At 38.9% G+C, this 16,014-nt stretch overlaps 1 protein-coding gene across 1 annotated transcript; it reads right to left on the bottom strand.

Moving 5' to 3' along the window:
- Window positions 1-1,063: 1,063 nt before the first annotated feature.
- bco2l (beta-carotene 15, 15-dioxygenase 2, like) lies at window positions 1,064-12,394 on the bottom strand. The gene is made up of 12 exons (XM_044336794.1): window positions 12,351-12,394; window positions 8,989-9,166; window positions 7,887-8,098; window positions 7,279-7,394; window positions 7,042-7,144; window positions 6,449-6,589; window positions 4,440-4,600; window positions 3,877-4,047; window positions 3,218-3,355; window positions 2,223-2,405; window positions 1,933-2,043; window positions 1,064-1,633 (listed from the first exon to the last, which is right to left on the bottom strand). The coding sequence occupies exons 1-12, from the start codon at window positions 12,382-12,384 to the stop codon at window positions 1,517-1,519; spliced, it is 1,665 nt and encodes a 554-aa protein (XP_044192729.1). The 5' UTR covers window positions 12,385-12,394; the 3' UTR covers window positions 1,064-1,516.
- Between the last annotated feature and the right edge of the window lie 3,620 nt (window positions 12,395-16,014).

The following is a 16,014-nucleotide window of genomic DNA, read 5'->3' as shown; positions in this document are numbered from 1 at the left end:
TGTATCTCTCTCTGCTGGTCATGCCCACTGGAGAGAGTATTAACCTGAACACAGTATGTGCATAAACAGGCACACACACACACACACACACACACACACACACACACGGGTTAAGCATGACTGATTAGATTAGGAATTATGGGCTAATTAATGTGCATCTTGGGAGACCTGTACAGCATGCTTATTAGGAGGCAGAGCCCGAGTTGAGCAGAGAACATGACAAAAACATAAGTGTTGTTAATTCCCAGTGTTAAATTAATTAAAACACTACACTGTAGCGCTGCCTACTCATTCCAGTTTTATTCAGTTTGTGTAAAAACAGCGGTAAAGATGAAACCTCTGCCTGGGCATACTGTATAATCATAATTTATTGAAGGTTGGGATTTGCTCTGGCAAAATATCTTTAAAACTTTCCCTCTTACTCTTGACTAAAAGTCAATTTTGAAATATTAAAAAAGCACAACATACTGGGTCATGATATATTTGAGACTTTCACACAGCCGTAGTGCATGTATCAGGTGCAGAGCCCGGAGTCAGTTCAAATCAATCTGTTCAAATCAATGTGAGAGTGAAAATAGCCGATGAAATAAGCATCAGTAAAGTCAATCGTGGAGATGGTGGAGTGACAAGTGCAGCTGTAGGCTACACATTCTGGGTAGTGCCTGTGTGTTATTTTCTACATTATTCTGTTTAGCTTTTTGGCTATTGCAACAACAAACCACTCTTGTTCCCACAGAAGGTCCGACATGTCAGCGTTTATGTGTATGTCATCTTTGTTTTGGGTTGTTTTGAGCGTATGAACAGCACTAAATTTCTGATGTGACCTCTGCTAGACTCTCTGGAGGCTATCGACCAGTTAGATCCATTTGTTTTCCAGGCATTTCAGACGTTGTCCATTTCTATCACATTACTTTGACAGAAATTGAATTTCCTCTGATGCATTTTTATGTTTCCTAAGTGCTGCTTTGTTCTCACTGGGAGTATAGTGTTTCCAGTTACGCGATGATGCAAAAACACTTTGGTTTTAAACCACAAAAAAAAAAAAAAATGGAAATGGATTTTATTTTAATGTGTTTATTGACTTTCATGTATTTTATTCCAAAATGTTTCCCAGTTAAAGTATCCATCCTTCCAAATGAGAACCATCCACATGGTATTCAGGCAATTGTCCAAAGGCTGTTTCAAAATTTTACAAGGGCTCAATAAGAACATACAGAGGATGCATTTTATCAGTGGGCTGACGCCATGCTGGGCTTACTGTCTTGTTAGTCTCCAAAAGATTGCCATCTCTCTAACTGTAATGGCAGCAAAGCGAAGACATGCACCTACTCCTATCAAGGAGGCACAAACAGATAGCATGAGTCTGCAGTTTTTTTTCCCGGCTTTTGTTGTTTTTTTACAGTTCAGGAGTTTTACAGGTAAGGACATCAACAAAGATACTCTGTTCTGTGGATAAAGTGACTGGTTGCTGGTTCAATTTCAGCAATTTGCTACAGAGGTACAAACAGTGGCACATCTAGCCCATCTCATTAAACACACCATGGGTCCCATATGGGATATTGACAGGGACCTCCGCTCTGCCCAGCTCAGTGAAGGTCTTGGCATCCAGAATGAGTAGGAAAGTACTCTTCTCCTGGAAACAGGAATGGAAGAGATTAAACATGCTATGTAAAGAAAAAGGTCACAGAACACCTCTTTCACAATAATGATAGTGAAAGTACCAAAGCATTTGTCTCCTCCATGCATAGTTAAAATATATGGATGGTAAAGTCACACAAAAATATATTCAAAGTCTGCTTCATGTTGAGAATTGATTGTGGTTATTTCTCACAGGATCCAGTAGAGCATACAGTTACAATCTAGTGTCAACATTAATCACAGAAACGTCTGTTGTTGTGGATTGTTTTTTGTTTTTTGTAGTTGTTCACTTACTTGTCTGGGTGTGATGATGACTGACAGGACCACTCCATCATCTTCCTCAGTAGCTTTGGGCGAAGCAACAAAGACAGGCTCAGACGGGTACAAGCCGGGATAACGCCACACCTAGACAGGGAAGATTATATAAACATCCCCTTTACTCGGAGCTGTTTCATGTCATAAAACCAACTCCCGACCTACTGCTCCAAGTGATAGGGAGGCGGCAGTAGAAATAACTTTGATGTGATAATACCCATCCCAGTTAACAATGAGGTCTGTCTAAGTAGTCTTTGATTGATAGAGACCTTAAGCTCCTTGGTGTGGACATCCATCTTGAGCAGGGAGTCACTGAAGACGTGTCCAAAGCCGCAGGAGTAGAAGTAGCGGTAAGGTCTGCCATTGTACTGGTCGTAGTTGATCTGTGGGAACTCAAGGCCACCATACTGCAGCAGCTCGTCATCATAAAGCTCCTCGTGGATCATGTAAACCTGGAGGGTCGCAGGAAAAAGTCAGGATTTTACTCAGATCAGTGTAACTTTTATTTTTCAATTGAAAAATTTGCCCAGTTATTGCACACCAACAGACCTGATTCATTGTACACTGCATCTCCAGGTTTTTTTTTTGCTGCGAGTGCTTGAATCAATATTGTATTATTCCCCAAAACCGTCAAATGGATACTTTAACAAGATCTTGGTCATTCATTCTAAAATTTATTTTTATTAAGAATATCTCAATTTCTTTTGATTTTACTTAATGAAAATACGTGTGCCTTAAACTGCAATTATATACTCACATCTTGATATTTGTGTTCAGTTGCCCAATAAAATAGCCAGTAGTACTTTCACAGCTGTTTTCAGCTGTTACGTGTACATAACACCACTGAGAACTAAGACTGAGGACAGTGTCGCTGAGGTAGTCATGACAACTAAAGCATCACCTTTTCTTTCAGTGTTTCAGCTTTATTCTGCCATAAGAAAATGTTTGACAGTTTGTGTGTGTGTTTGTGAGAGAGAGTGTGAGTGGGCCACACATAATTCGTTAAACTGCAATTGTTCAGTCGCACGGTGGACTCTCATTTTGACATAATTTGTATCTGCTATAAGTCATGAAATTACTATTGTGCGGAAACTACCTTCAGTGTCTCATCATGCTGGATAATTGAAAAGAGAGCGTGGCAGTGGATTATGATTATAGGCCTCATTCTTTAGTTGATTCTGGTAAAACCAAATCGAGGGTAATGTACAGTTAAACATATCACTTTACATGCACAATGAACATGCTTCATCATGTTTTATCCTACCTCTCCAGATTTTGTCTTCTTCGCTGTGGCTTTATATTTACACAGGGTGACTAGGTTTTGGTCCAGAGGACTTTGTTCATCCACAGTCAGAGGTAGGACGTATCTCCTCGGGAGGTTTCTGCACAATGAGTTGTAAAACTGACAAAGGAAATCAGAGAGACATGAGAAATTGTGAGTTTGACTGAATTTGACTGAAAGGTGCAACTCAACCTCAGGAAAAATCAGACCCAAACAAAATTCTGTATGCACATGGCAGGGATATTGTTTGAAACATTTTTATATTATTTTTATGTAAGAATATTTTGATCAAAGACTCTTTGCCACATTTGAAAGAGATTGTATTGAAAAGGTTTTGAAAGCTTTCTGCATTGCGTCAGAAATTGTCCAGTTTTTGAATGATCAGAGAAAGTACAAGGAAAAATAAGAGAATATCAGACACACTTCAACTGTCTCTGTCTGTTTAGATTCAAATGTGACAAAAAGAGAGAGACTTTACTAAAAATTGTAGAGACAGAGAGATGACCTTGGTGATAAAAAGATGGCCCTTACACAAAGAATCGCAAATAGCTCTCTTAATGCTTGCTGATTAATGTTTTATGGACATGTTTAAAGTAAAAAATGGAATGGATTGATTTGGGTCAAACTGTCCACATATTCACCTTGTCCATTTCCTCCCCTGAGCCTCTGCGGAGGTTTTCAAGTGTGAAGTCTCCGATGACCTCACCATCGTCCCCACAGCACATGTCCATAACCAAGAACCCATTGTCCTCAAAAGCGTTGATCTGATGCAGTGTGAACATGGGTGCCGCGCGGTATTTCACTTCACTCAGCTGTTGGACCAGTCACATCAACCAATCAGGACTCATAAATATAAGATATTTATACAAGAATAAAGGTTTATGAAAGCTTTTGGTCAAAGAACAAAGGGTTTCGGGACAAGCTCCCTCCTTGGTGCCGCTGTTATTATGTTATACCTTCACATTATGATAATGATATTAAGTTTGATATTGGGTGTGATAATGGGTATGCTGTGTAATGAGATGAGAAAATTGAGAGTAAGAATGTATGAGAAAAGGCTACACCATCAGAGTGTGACTTCATCAAAATAAATAAGGAAACATTACATCATGTGTGAAAAGATTAGCTTGAAACTCTCCTTACATGTTCAGACTGTTCAGCAGCTCTGTGTGTTTGTGTGTGTGTTCCACTCATTTTAACTCACCTTGCCAGTGTGCCTGTTGACCACGTGGAAGATGGTCTCATACTTGGGCTCCCAGGTCATGACTTTATGAAAGCTCTTTCCCTGAATTCTGTACAGCATGAACTTCAGCAGGTCCAGCTTGATTGGTTGCTCAATGAACACAATGTAGTTCTCTGACATGACTGGAGAGGCAGGGCACAAACGGGAGGAAATATATGTATTAACATTAACATATTTGGTCTGAGAGCGTGTATAACTGATGCTGTATACTAGTTTAATGTCGGATTTTCATAATTTTCTGTAATAGCCAATAGCCCCATTAATATTTTCATGACCATATGTAAATCATGGTCATGGTTGTTGCACTTCTTGCCACAATTTAGCATTTTGGATAATTACTGCAAGTATCGTATACTGTACATGACCAGTCAACAGGTTTTCAGTGGGGATTTGGGTGTGAACCAAATGTGGAAAATTTTAGAAATAATGGTGTTATCTGCATGTAAACGAGTGCATGAAAATGAGTGTTCTCATGTTTTTTGAGGGAACCAATAATAGAGGGATTATAAACAAGCTCTAATGATGCTATGAGGCTCGTTTGTGTGCCTTTTTGCAGAAGGCCACACTCACTGCTACTCCCCCTGAGGCCAATCAGTGTACAAAGTAAATGTTCTTTGCCACAGGACCAACCTTGCACATAAACACATGAAATGGGGAATAAACATAAACCCCTATCCCCTGTAACTCTGCTGACAGAAGTAATTATGTGATGCCTTGTATAACAGTACAATGCTCCATCACTTGTGAGATTCCTTGGTGCCAAACAGTCTGGCAGAGCAAGGGTGGTCCTCCCAGACTCCTACACTGTGGATGTAATCAGGGAGCTGGTGCAGTACAAAAACAAACTGGAGAATAGGTTTAGTTTAGACTAAACTGTGTTAGTAAATTGACATTAGCGTCATTCAGCATTCATCTGTAAGGCTTGGGAATATTTTTTGACCTGTGCCATGCAGGGGGTGGAGTCATGGTTGAAGTTGAGCAAGAGAAGTAAAAGAAATCACTCTTAAAGCGCCAACAAATCTACAGTGCCTAATCCAAAAGGCAGTGTAAAGAAAAACAAAAATGGAAATTAATAATTACATGCCTGTACCCACACTCATAAGCTGCGCTACACAGAATGGGGACGAAATAGATACTTTATGAATAAAAGACTATTCTTTGTGTTGCATGTGGGTCAGTTTTTGTGACTCATGAGTCACTGGAAGGGCAGAAAACAGTGCCATCTACTGTGCCCACGCACTGACCTGCCACAGGTCAAAAAATATTCCCAAGTCTCTCTCTCCTTCATTGACTTCTTGTCTATCAGCTGGCTGGTAACATCCAATCATATTCACCATAATCATACATGTGTAATGCGCAATTATACCCTGACTCTTCTCACTTTTCTGCTGATGCCAAGACCTCCTCCTTATGTGCTAGAATTTTAATACTGATGACCCTTGCACCAATCTTTTGACCACCGATTAAATGTTCATGTATGTTAACGAGGTGTTAGCTCTCCCAACAAAATCCTTGTTGCTGCTCAGATTCTTTGAGAGCTTCTTTGAGCAACACAGAGCAGAGCCTTTTCCACCAAAGCTGTATAACAATTTGCTGTAAATGGTCAATTCTTCACAAAAAGTAAGTGGGCTTAAACATGGAAAACAACATTAAAAAGTTGATCATAACTGCAGAGAAAGTGTGTACTTTTATGTGTGAGTCAGAGCTATAGACAGAGACAGATAGTGAGAGCTGAACAGAAAGACAAAGGAGCTGTGATTGACAAAAAGAAGCAGGACGAGACTAGAATTGAATTTAGTAATTAATGAGAGCACAAAAAACTCTCCCTCTTTCAGAGAAGTAGACTCACGCTGTCAGAGTGGGCAAAAAAAACCAAAACAAAGAATCATAGAATTCATTAATTCAGTATACATCCAGCATACAGACGACCTATGGAGGGTGTATCCTGTTTGCTATGCTGTGTATCTCACCAAAGCTGTGATAATAAGAGGGTTTCCTGGGTTCAGCTGCACGGATGGAGCAGATCACTTTGGCTCCATTCAGCTCTGCAGAGTCGTCCCTTGCCCCTCTCTCCTCAGGAGGAGGCACACGGATGATGTTGTAGAAAAAGCCTGAGGAGGCCCACAAACATATGTTGTAGAACTATATTTATTAGGATGGAAAACACAGGGATAATCACTTAAATACAAGGTAAGAAAAGGAAAAATAAAATACAAACACACATCACAAAAGAAGAACGACTACAAAAAAAAACAACAACAAAAAAACACCCACCTATCCAAAGACAGTGAAGAAGCCCACATCCACCACAGACATGAACCACAAACATGCAAAGATACACATCATTAGCCTGAGAAGATACAAATGTTTTCAATTTGAAAGTAGACACAGTTGTGACATATTTCTGGTCATCAGAAGGTTTTTTGATCTCACTGGAAAGCTGGATCTTATTCTAGCTAAACTTAGTTTGATCTGAGAGTTTCATTGGCCTGTGATCACTGAGCAAACAGACATATAATATGTACTGTAGGTAGACAGGTAGGAAGCATTGCAGGGATGTTACCGCTTTTGCCGTAGGAGTTGCCCATGTTGTACGTGGCCCCTTCACGGTCATAGTGTGGGTGAGCTGTGGCTGAGTTGACAGCAATGTACTGACTCCAGTCCACCTTAAATTGATAGAAAAATGGTATCATCATGTTTGTTGCCCTTGTCATCATCATCAACATCTTCCTCATCTTTACCCTCTGACTCTCTATTAGCATTCAGCATTGAAAAGAGACTTTTAGTGTTACCGACTTACCTTCTCCTTTGTATCCAGAGTTTGTGGATCTATTCGTCTCATGTAGTTGGTTTCTGTGCTGACGTAATAGTCTCCCTTGTACTTGACAAAGTTCACACTGGCGTTATCTGTGGCCTCTGTTCACACATACAGATGTCAGGATCATATTAAAATATAGCACTCCAGCGAAACTTGCTCTCATTGATATCACTGGTAACTTACTTTTTAAATCAATTTCTTCCTCCTTAATTTTTCAGAGGTTTTATGTCATGCTTTTACCCCTCACAGACAAGTATACACACTCATGCACACACACCAATATTGAGTTATGCTCCCTTTACCTCAATAAAAACACAATATAATGTAACACCAGCTATCAGTAGGCTGGAAAAGCAATGCACAATACAGCACATACTGCCATGCGGATGGGCAAAAAATATTTTTTCCTTTCTACTTTTTTCTTATTTGTTAGATTTTTTACTTTGCCTCTAGTAATCTGGCCTTGTTACCTATATGCAGAAATGAATTGAATAGTTTAATAATCATTTGGCACTGCCAGTGTTTCATTATGCTGCAGTGAGGTCATTTTAAACATTGGAATATGCAATATGTAAAGAAGACACACATACTAGGAATTTGAAAGCGTGAAAAGAAGCGTGCAAAGATGTTCTTGCATGGATCAGGCATGGCTAACGTCCCGAATTCTGACACCACAATGCGGTTCTTCTCTGCGTTTTGGACGTATGAGTCGCTTCGCAGGAAGCGGCTGCTGTAGGTGACTTCGCCCTCACATATGTGGAATCGGTGCATCATGGCCATGCCATCAAACCAGTGGGTATATCTGAGAGAAATAAAAAGACAGTAGATTGCTCACCAGGGTATTTGTGTAACACAAAGTGAAGAGCATGAGGTGATCACTGGAAGACAATAGAGACAGTGAGAAATACTCCTCCTCACATGGTGACAAAAATCCTAATCTGGAATAGCCCCGGTGGTGAAAACCTGTCACAGAACTATAGGGTTTGAATTGTCAGATAATGCGATGAATATTTCCAATGATTATTCCAACAATTACAGTACAGCTGTCTCATACTGCATGGCTACAGTGTTAACCTGCTGACTCACACTGTTTCTTCTGCTGCCCTAGTCTTATCTCTTGAGTTGTGAGCTGTTCAACCAATTTTTTTTTTTCAGATTGTTTCATTTGAGAGATCTTTAGAGGCCTACAGAGGGGAGAGTATTCCTTATTTTTCAAGAACCAAGAACATTTCTGAGGAATTAATGTTCATGTGACTCTTCAGATTTATCTCATGATCTTATCCAGTTTGATTAACACTGTTTTAGTCGTTGTCATGTATTGTCATGCTGTCCATCAATTCAGGAGGGATTTGGGAGTGAGCAGATTTCAGTCTTGTTCTTTGAATTTTCGTACTCTATGCTGTACTTCTTTTTTTTTGTAAATGTTTTTTTTAAACTATCATGACTATAAAGCTCACTGAATTTAAATCATTTATTAATTATGTCCAGACATAAATATCTCAGTGACTATTTAATAGATTTCCATGAAATTCTGTACAGATATTCATGGTGCCCAGAGGATGAATCCTACTGACTTTTGGTGTTTCCCCGACTTTTGTGTGAAAGGTCTCGACAGCTATACACACTCGACAGCTAGAGTTGCTTGCATGGCTGTAAACTCTAACTCTTGTTTTTTCAATGTTCCTCAAATACCTGTCTTTCCCAAACTCAAACTTTCCAGGGCCATTCCTCAGGAAGCTCCCATTGATCCAGGATGGAACTGTGCCCTTGATGTAGGTGGGGATGGGATCAGGAGTTTCCTCTACAGAGTGCACCAGAGGCGCCACGCTCTCCAGCCCAACGGCCCGTGGACATTTTTCCCGGCTGGATACTGAAAAAGGAGAGGAGAGGAGAGGAGAAGAGGGTCATTGAATGGATGAATTTTGTTTAAAGTACACTGTAAAATCTATGGAGTAAAGTGTAAAATCTATCTCAAGTACAGCATGATAGCATGCTGTACTTGAACAGCAGCTGAACTCTTGGTCCCACAACCCCACCCCTTACCCACCTGTCTCTATAATTATTTCTCTCTCTCTCTCTAGCACATGCACATAAACACACACACACCCACATGTGCTCACACACGCAGGTATATATCAGCACCAATATGTAGGTGTGGTGTTGTGAGCCACTTACAGCTTAGGAACTTTGAATGAGTGTGAATGAGGAAGTGAAGTCATATCATATAGAAAACCACATTTAGCAGAAAAAGGATGATCATAGATGTGATTCATTAAATTATAATTCACAGCTGGCATTGTCAGTGTTGCCTACTATCAAGACAATCATTAATAAGCAAGGAGTTAGCAGCTTTATCTTCATAAATCAATTCAAAGCAGTCTTATTTTTTAAATTTCACACTTTCACACCTTCTACTGTATGTACCATTTTATGATTCTTCAAACCTCCTTGGCTGTATTTAAAGCTATCAGCACTGACATCAAACACAATAAGTGATTATAAAATGCTGTTGTAAGACGGTATAAGACATTATGCAATGTAACAGCTCCCGCTTGTGTGAACTCATGACTCTCTGGGGTCATGCACTGTGAATGACACCTACACTATCTATGGCCTTATCTGTTATCCAATAACCAATTCCTGTTCATTACCTCATATCTCCACACGTAATGGAGATAGTAAAATATATACAAGAGTTACGTGATTAGCAAAACCAAATCATTGCAGTTCAATACTGAGCCACATGCTGAGCTTAGGTTACAAAGCAGTTTTTTTACAATGTGGATTGATATTGCAACCAATCAGAAGAGCCAGAATTTTGTTCATTCCCATGACTCTAGTACAATAGACAATAAAAAAGAGAATGTGCAATAGAGAGATAACTGCTGTAGGCTTTAACAGTCTCTTGCAGTGTTGACTTTGTGAGTTTTGATTGTGATTACTGCAGCATTGCAAATGATGCCTGAATGTGTGCTGTCATTTTTTGGGGCGGGTATTTCATGTAGTTTAGGCTGCATTCAAAATCAAGCCTCTTGAAAACATAACAGCGACACTGACGAGCTCAGAACTGTTGTGAATAATAGCTTCAGGTATTGTTTTTTATCTTTCATTTTTTTGATAATCACAAGTGCAACAGTAGTTTATTTGTAACAGCTATTGCTTTAACATATTGTTTTCTCTCATGGTGTCGATGGTACGTCAGTGTACAAGTAAATGACCTTGTTGGAACATGTTGTTTTAATTTTTGTTCTTTTTATTTTTAACATGCAGGAACCTGCCAGTCAGTTTTTTGTTGACAGCTGGGAACAACTAAACTGTTAATGAGATATTGTGCATATTCTTTCACCAGCTCTGATTCAACAGGAGACCTTGGAGCAGGAACAAAAGAAAATGCCAACATGTCTTATTGTAACCGCAGCTCTGATTATGAAATGCAACAAAATACCATTATGACTAAAACAAAAGCTACATAACCCACAGTATCTAGATACATATCTATGTGTGCATGTTTTTTTTTGTGTAGATCTCAAAGAGGTGGAGAAGTATATAAGTCCCAATGCTTTAGTTATAAATGAACTATTAAGTCAGTTAGCCATGTCCTTTCCCCAAAATCAATGATTACAAAAAACAGATTCAGATTTAGTTTCAATATAGAAACAGAGGAAACAGGACAAGTGTGAAGTCAGTCAGTTACTTAACCTTCCTGTTGTGTTCCGGTCAAATTGGACCAATCAACAAGTTTTCTCTCTGAAAAATGTAGTTCATTTAGTCTGATTGTCATAAGGTTCCATGACTTTGTCCACATAGGACATCTGAACACACAAAATACATTTTGATCCCAGTCAAAAATTACCTGTCATTAGAAATTAATGGGTGAGACTACAATTAGTGTGTAAAATTGAATTCAGGCCCATGCCCATTCATCAGATGGACACACCTCCTCTCCTGGACCTTCACATGCATGTGTGTTTGAACACACACACACACACTCAGGAACCACAGACGTTAGCAATTCTCACAAACAATCACAACATTGTTTCAATAATATATAGAACTTTTCTCGAAGCTCTGGTATATAAAGCTTTTTTGGGGCCTTGCTCACAATTCATTCTGAGGCAGCACAATGAACACACGATATACTGTATGTGATCATATCTTTGATCAGGACAGTGGTGAGGAAGAGAGAGGCCAGGAAATTGATAGTGAAGATGGATTAAAGGAATAAATGTCAGAAGTTGAAGATAACACAGAATATGATCCAGACCAAGAAACAACCAATTTGGAACAATCCAGTGATGAGGAAGAGGGCCCTGATGCTGTTGTTACATTCTGGTCAAAGAATGAGAATTTGACCTGGTCTTCATCCCCACCTGAGAGGAGAGGTCAGCTGTCGGCTGAAAATGTTATCGGGATGACCCCAGGGCCAACGAGATACACCCTATTCCGGGTTGATGACAATTACTATAGCTCAAATAATCCATAAATTACATTCATTTTACTCAAAATGAGTTGTATTAGCTCAGGTAGATAAGGTCTACAGGCCATAAAGTGCAAAATATAAATGCAAATCTTGTGATAATCAATAGAAATTAAGTTAATAAAAATATTAGTACATAGTCATAGATTATAATATAAGGATGGTGGTAGATTTATAAGCAACTATAACAGATCGGTCAGTTTTGACTGGGAGCCCAAAGTTAGCAAGCATGAAATGAACACAGCAGGAGGGTTAACTCATAATAATTTGGTATTTTTGTAGCCATGTAATAATGTCAAATAACATTAAAAGCAAAAGGTACCCGTCTTTTAAACCTTATGACCAGTACGCACAGTCACATTTCATTTATCCTAAATACCACCAAATACCAAACACCTTGACTTTTGCCTCACATTCATATTTTAAAATAGACTGAATGAAATCAATCTGCTAGAATAAAAATGTAATCTTTAGCTCAGTCCTGATTCATTCTTCAAATGTTTTGTGTTTGCAGTATCTACACAGGAGCATATGTGCACACCATCTGGCTAAACATCTGAAAGTGGCATCTACTCACTGCTGTGTGTCTGGGGCTCTGTGGTCTTGGACATGGCTGGTTGTTCTGCGGATTTGATCAGACAAACGCAAAGGATTTATACACGCCCCAAGGAAAACCTTTGAACCCTTGGACCCTTGCCAAGTTCAGGAAGTGAACCCTGGCACTAAACAACACTGGTGCAATGTTGACTATATCATTAAACTGCCAATAAAAATGTGGTAAGAGACAATGGGTCATTACTTCATGATGCAGGTCACTGTTTGCATAATGTGACATAATATTATTTATAATAATGTTTCTGAAGCATAACATATGATAAACTGCATTTTTGATTATTTCTCCCATACAAATCTATTCTGGAAGAAAACAAATGAATTGATTAATTACCAGTTCATACACAAGGGCCCAAAATCAGCGCCATACAGTCAAGGTTATCCTATTATGTTATATTATAAATAGTAGTAGTAGTCTTTATTGCTGTTGTTACATTTTGTATACAATTATGTCTCTGCAAATGACCTTTAGATTATATATAGAACTATGGTCCACGTAGTCAAGTGCAAGTTTGCTGCTTTTATCTAATCTCACTATACATTGTCTGGTCACATACAGTTTAAGATTTGTGTGTGTCACACTGCAATCAGGGTTCCTTACTGAATCAAATTACATAAAACGTCCATAATTATTGTAAATGTTACAACATGTTGCAGAAGAATTTCTGTGCCAAAGCTGTTGCAATGTCTTTGAACAGCTTTGACAACAACAATATTTCAGCCTTGTACAGTCTGGAAATCGATCATTTAGATGGAGTGGTTGAAGGAAAGCAATGCAATAGAATTAATTGCTGTTAATAAGGGAAGGTAAAAAGAATTACTCCAAAAGACTACTCAGTGTTAAGTGGCCATGCCGTATTGCATGACATTGCATCCTTCCCTTCACCCTAAGTAACCCTGCATTGGAAAAACAGGCCTGAAATAGTTGAGGTGGTTCCAAAACCAAATTACTATGAATAATTCTGCAGGTACATGTGTAAAAGTGTGAAATCTGTAAAAAGATAGAATATTTAAGAAGTACCTTAGCAAACGGCTTTGTATATAAACAGTAATAGAATGGACAGCTGTGGACAATCTGATGTTTATTGTGGGGAATTAAAACAGAAAAATGATACAGCCAAGACCAAACAAGGTAAAAATAAGAGAGTGGCTGCTACGTTGAGGTCACTGATTGTTAATTCATTTGTCACAGAAAAAGCAGAGAGGATAATATCCAGTGAAAATAGAAATATTAAGTTACTGGAAATACTGGCACAAATCAGTGGCTTAATCAGTAAAAAGGACAAATTCAAGCAGTAAGCACTTCTCAACTCACTATAGCACTGTGTGTGGTGAGACAGCATGCACCCAGTCCCACTGCTCCCCTGCTACTCTTTCCCACTCAGCGTGAAAGAAATGAAAACCTGGCAAGTTTGTACAAGACCTGTAGGAAGACCAGTTGGGTCATGATGCGCTTAGGAGATTTAATTGAATCAGTAGTTCCCAACCTGGGAGTTTCTAAGGGATAAGCCAAAAATGTTAAGAAGCAGTGAATTAAGATTGCAGTAAAGAAAAACATTTAAATGCAATAAGAAAGCCCTCTGTTAACATTAGTATGAAGGATAATGATAAAAGCAAATCAGCAGCAGACAGCCAATGTTTGGATTTACTTTTCAGCCCTCCGGCTCAAAACACACCGCCTGTGGCAAATAAGGCAGCCACTGGAAAATACAGCTGTATATTTTTTTAAAGACAAAAAAAAGTATGAAATATACATATTAAATATTGTTATATAAAACCATATTAGATTATTATTATTAGACTATTGTTACAAACCAAAAGATCCAGCACAAGCTAGCTCACTGTGCATATGAATATCAGTGGTGGTATTGTTGGAACAAAGAGGCATGCAGGGGGAACAGGTTAAAAAATCACACAGCTGGCTGCTGCCAATAGCACCGACCTGCCACAATAATATTTATACATTATTGCAAAATCTTTCTCCTTTGCTCCACATGGGGAATGGCGATGGCCAGCACAGTGTTTACTGCCCCAAAGTGATATAAACCCACCATAAACCTCACACAGAGTGTCATTCGGAGTTCAGCTGCTGTTCTGATAGGGAAAACAGGCTGAAGTGTACCTGTTACAAACCCCTGGGGGGGTTTCAGTCGATGAGGTGAAATGCTTTGCTCAGCCATGAAACTAATAGGCCTCATCTCAGAACATGACAGACTTCATCTACCTGAAAATAAACATATTTCAGTGGTGAGAAGCAGATTTTTGAGATCAGAGGTGTTGAACTCAAGTTGGGTGATATTTCTGGTCGGGTTGTTTTGCTGTAAATTCAGCGCACACCACGGTTCATTATCCTGTGTCATCTGGACACTATCAAATTAATGAATATAAGAGGTTTAATCAGAAAATGGGAAAGGGAGGCATCTATTCTGGACACTGGCCTGTAATTAGTTCAACAATGTTTTACAGATTTGAAGAGTAATTTTAATTAGCTTTCAATTAATTGCATATCGCAGCTGTAGAGAAGCTCACACGTGCAGGCACAGGGATGCATGCACACGCACACAGTTTCACTCAGACACAAACACACACACATAGGCCAATTGTGTCTAAGCCTGTTATGTTGCTATAGAAGCCTTTCAAGTGTTTTTCATCCCATCCGGTATTTTCTCCTGCGTGTTAATGGACGAGTGGCTCCAGCCAAACTTTGAAACCAAACTTTGAAAACAAAACTGCTTTTTAGATTCAGCTGTTAAGTTGTGAAGTCATTCTCTGAGGTGCATGCAGGTCTGCTACTATCATTTTCAATGTCCAAGTTTTTGTCTGACCTCCTTTTCAGATGCCGCAACCCAGTTTAGATTGACGATTGATTTTCTAAATGACTCACTTTACAAAGCTTGGATGTAGTTTCTTACAGCAAAGACGGAAAAAATACAGCAATGAATTTTTCCCTTCTACAAAAGAATATAACTTACTTTAGTGTCTAAACAGATAAATTGTCCCATCTAGTGGTGAGCTGGGAAACTAAATGATTCATGAACAAAAGGTCTAGTTGCTGTTTGATATATTCTGATGCAAATGCTTTTTTTTTTATCTTTGATATACTTTGTATTGACGCACACAGTTCATTCTAAAGAAGTCACAGATCAGACGTAATGCTCCTTTGTAACAGATTTTGACCTAAAACAACCTGACTCAATGTAAGATGTCTCCTCAGGTAAGTCTTTTAGATTCTTCCATATGAGCATTTTGTACTGACTTCTCCTTACTACCACTTCTACTGACTCTACCTGCTTACTGCACTGTAACACCTAACCTTTATTGTGCCATGTAATATCACCCAAGCAGCTTGTTACAGATTTACAGTGTCTGCATGCACAGGCACCTTAGGCCTGCACACTGTGACACTTTCATACCTTAGGAGTTGTGTTTGTGTCCTCCAAGGCTCATAACTTATTCAAGTTCTATTCAAGTCATTATAACAGCCTCGTGATACACTGGGTTAGTGTACTGAATAGCATATTTGACTATAAAACAGCGAATATAACGCAGAGAAAAATATCAACTGAATGTCTGAATGTCTGTTGAGTGATATGTTTGATCATACAGTCATACAATATGTCTCACATCCA

Source organism: Thunnus albacares, chromosome 2 (assembly GCF_914725855.1).
Source record: "Thunnus albacares chromosome 2, fThuAlb1.1, whole genome shotgun sequence".
Lineage (NCBI taxonomy): Eukaryota > Metazoa > Chordata > Actinopteri > Scombriformes > Scombridae > Thunnus > Thunnus albacares.
Note: the sequence above shows the minus strand (reverse complement) of the source record. Positions and strands in the feature narration are given on the sequence as shown.

What these genes read in the sequence shown, in the direction of transcription:
- bco2l (XM_044336794.1), bottom strand. Translation starts at nt 12,384, where the DNA reads ATGTCCAAGACCACAGAGCCCCAGACACACAGCA. An exon ending in TCAACAGGCACACTGGCAAG is followed by an intron (nt 4,048 to 4,439) that starts GTGAGTTAAAAT and finishes CTGGTCCAACAG; the next exon opens with CTGAGTGAAGTGAAATACCG. An exon ending in AGAAGACAAAATCTGGAGAG is followed by an intron (nt 2,406 to 3,217) that starts GTAGGATAAAAC and finishes GCGACCCTCCAG; the next exon opens with GTTTACATGATCCACGAGGA.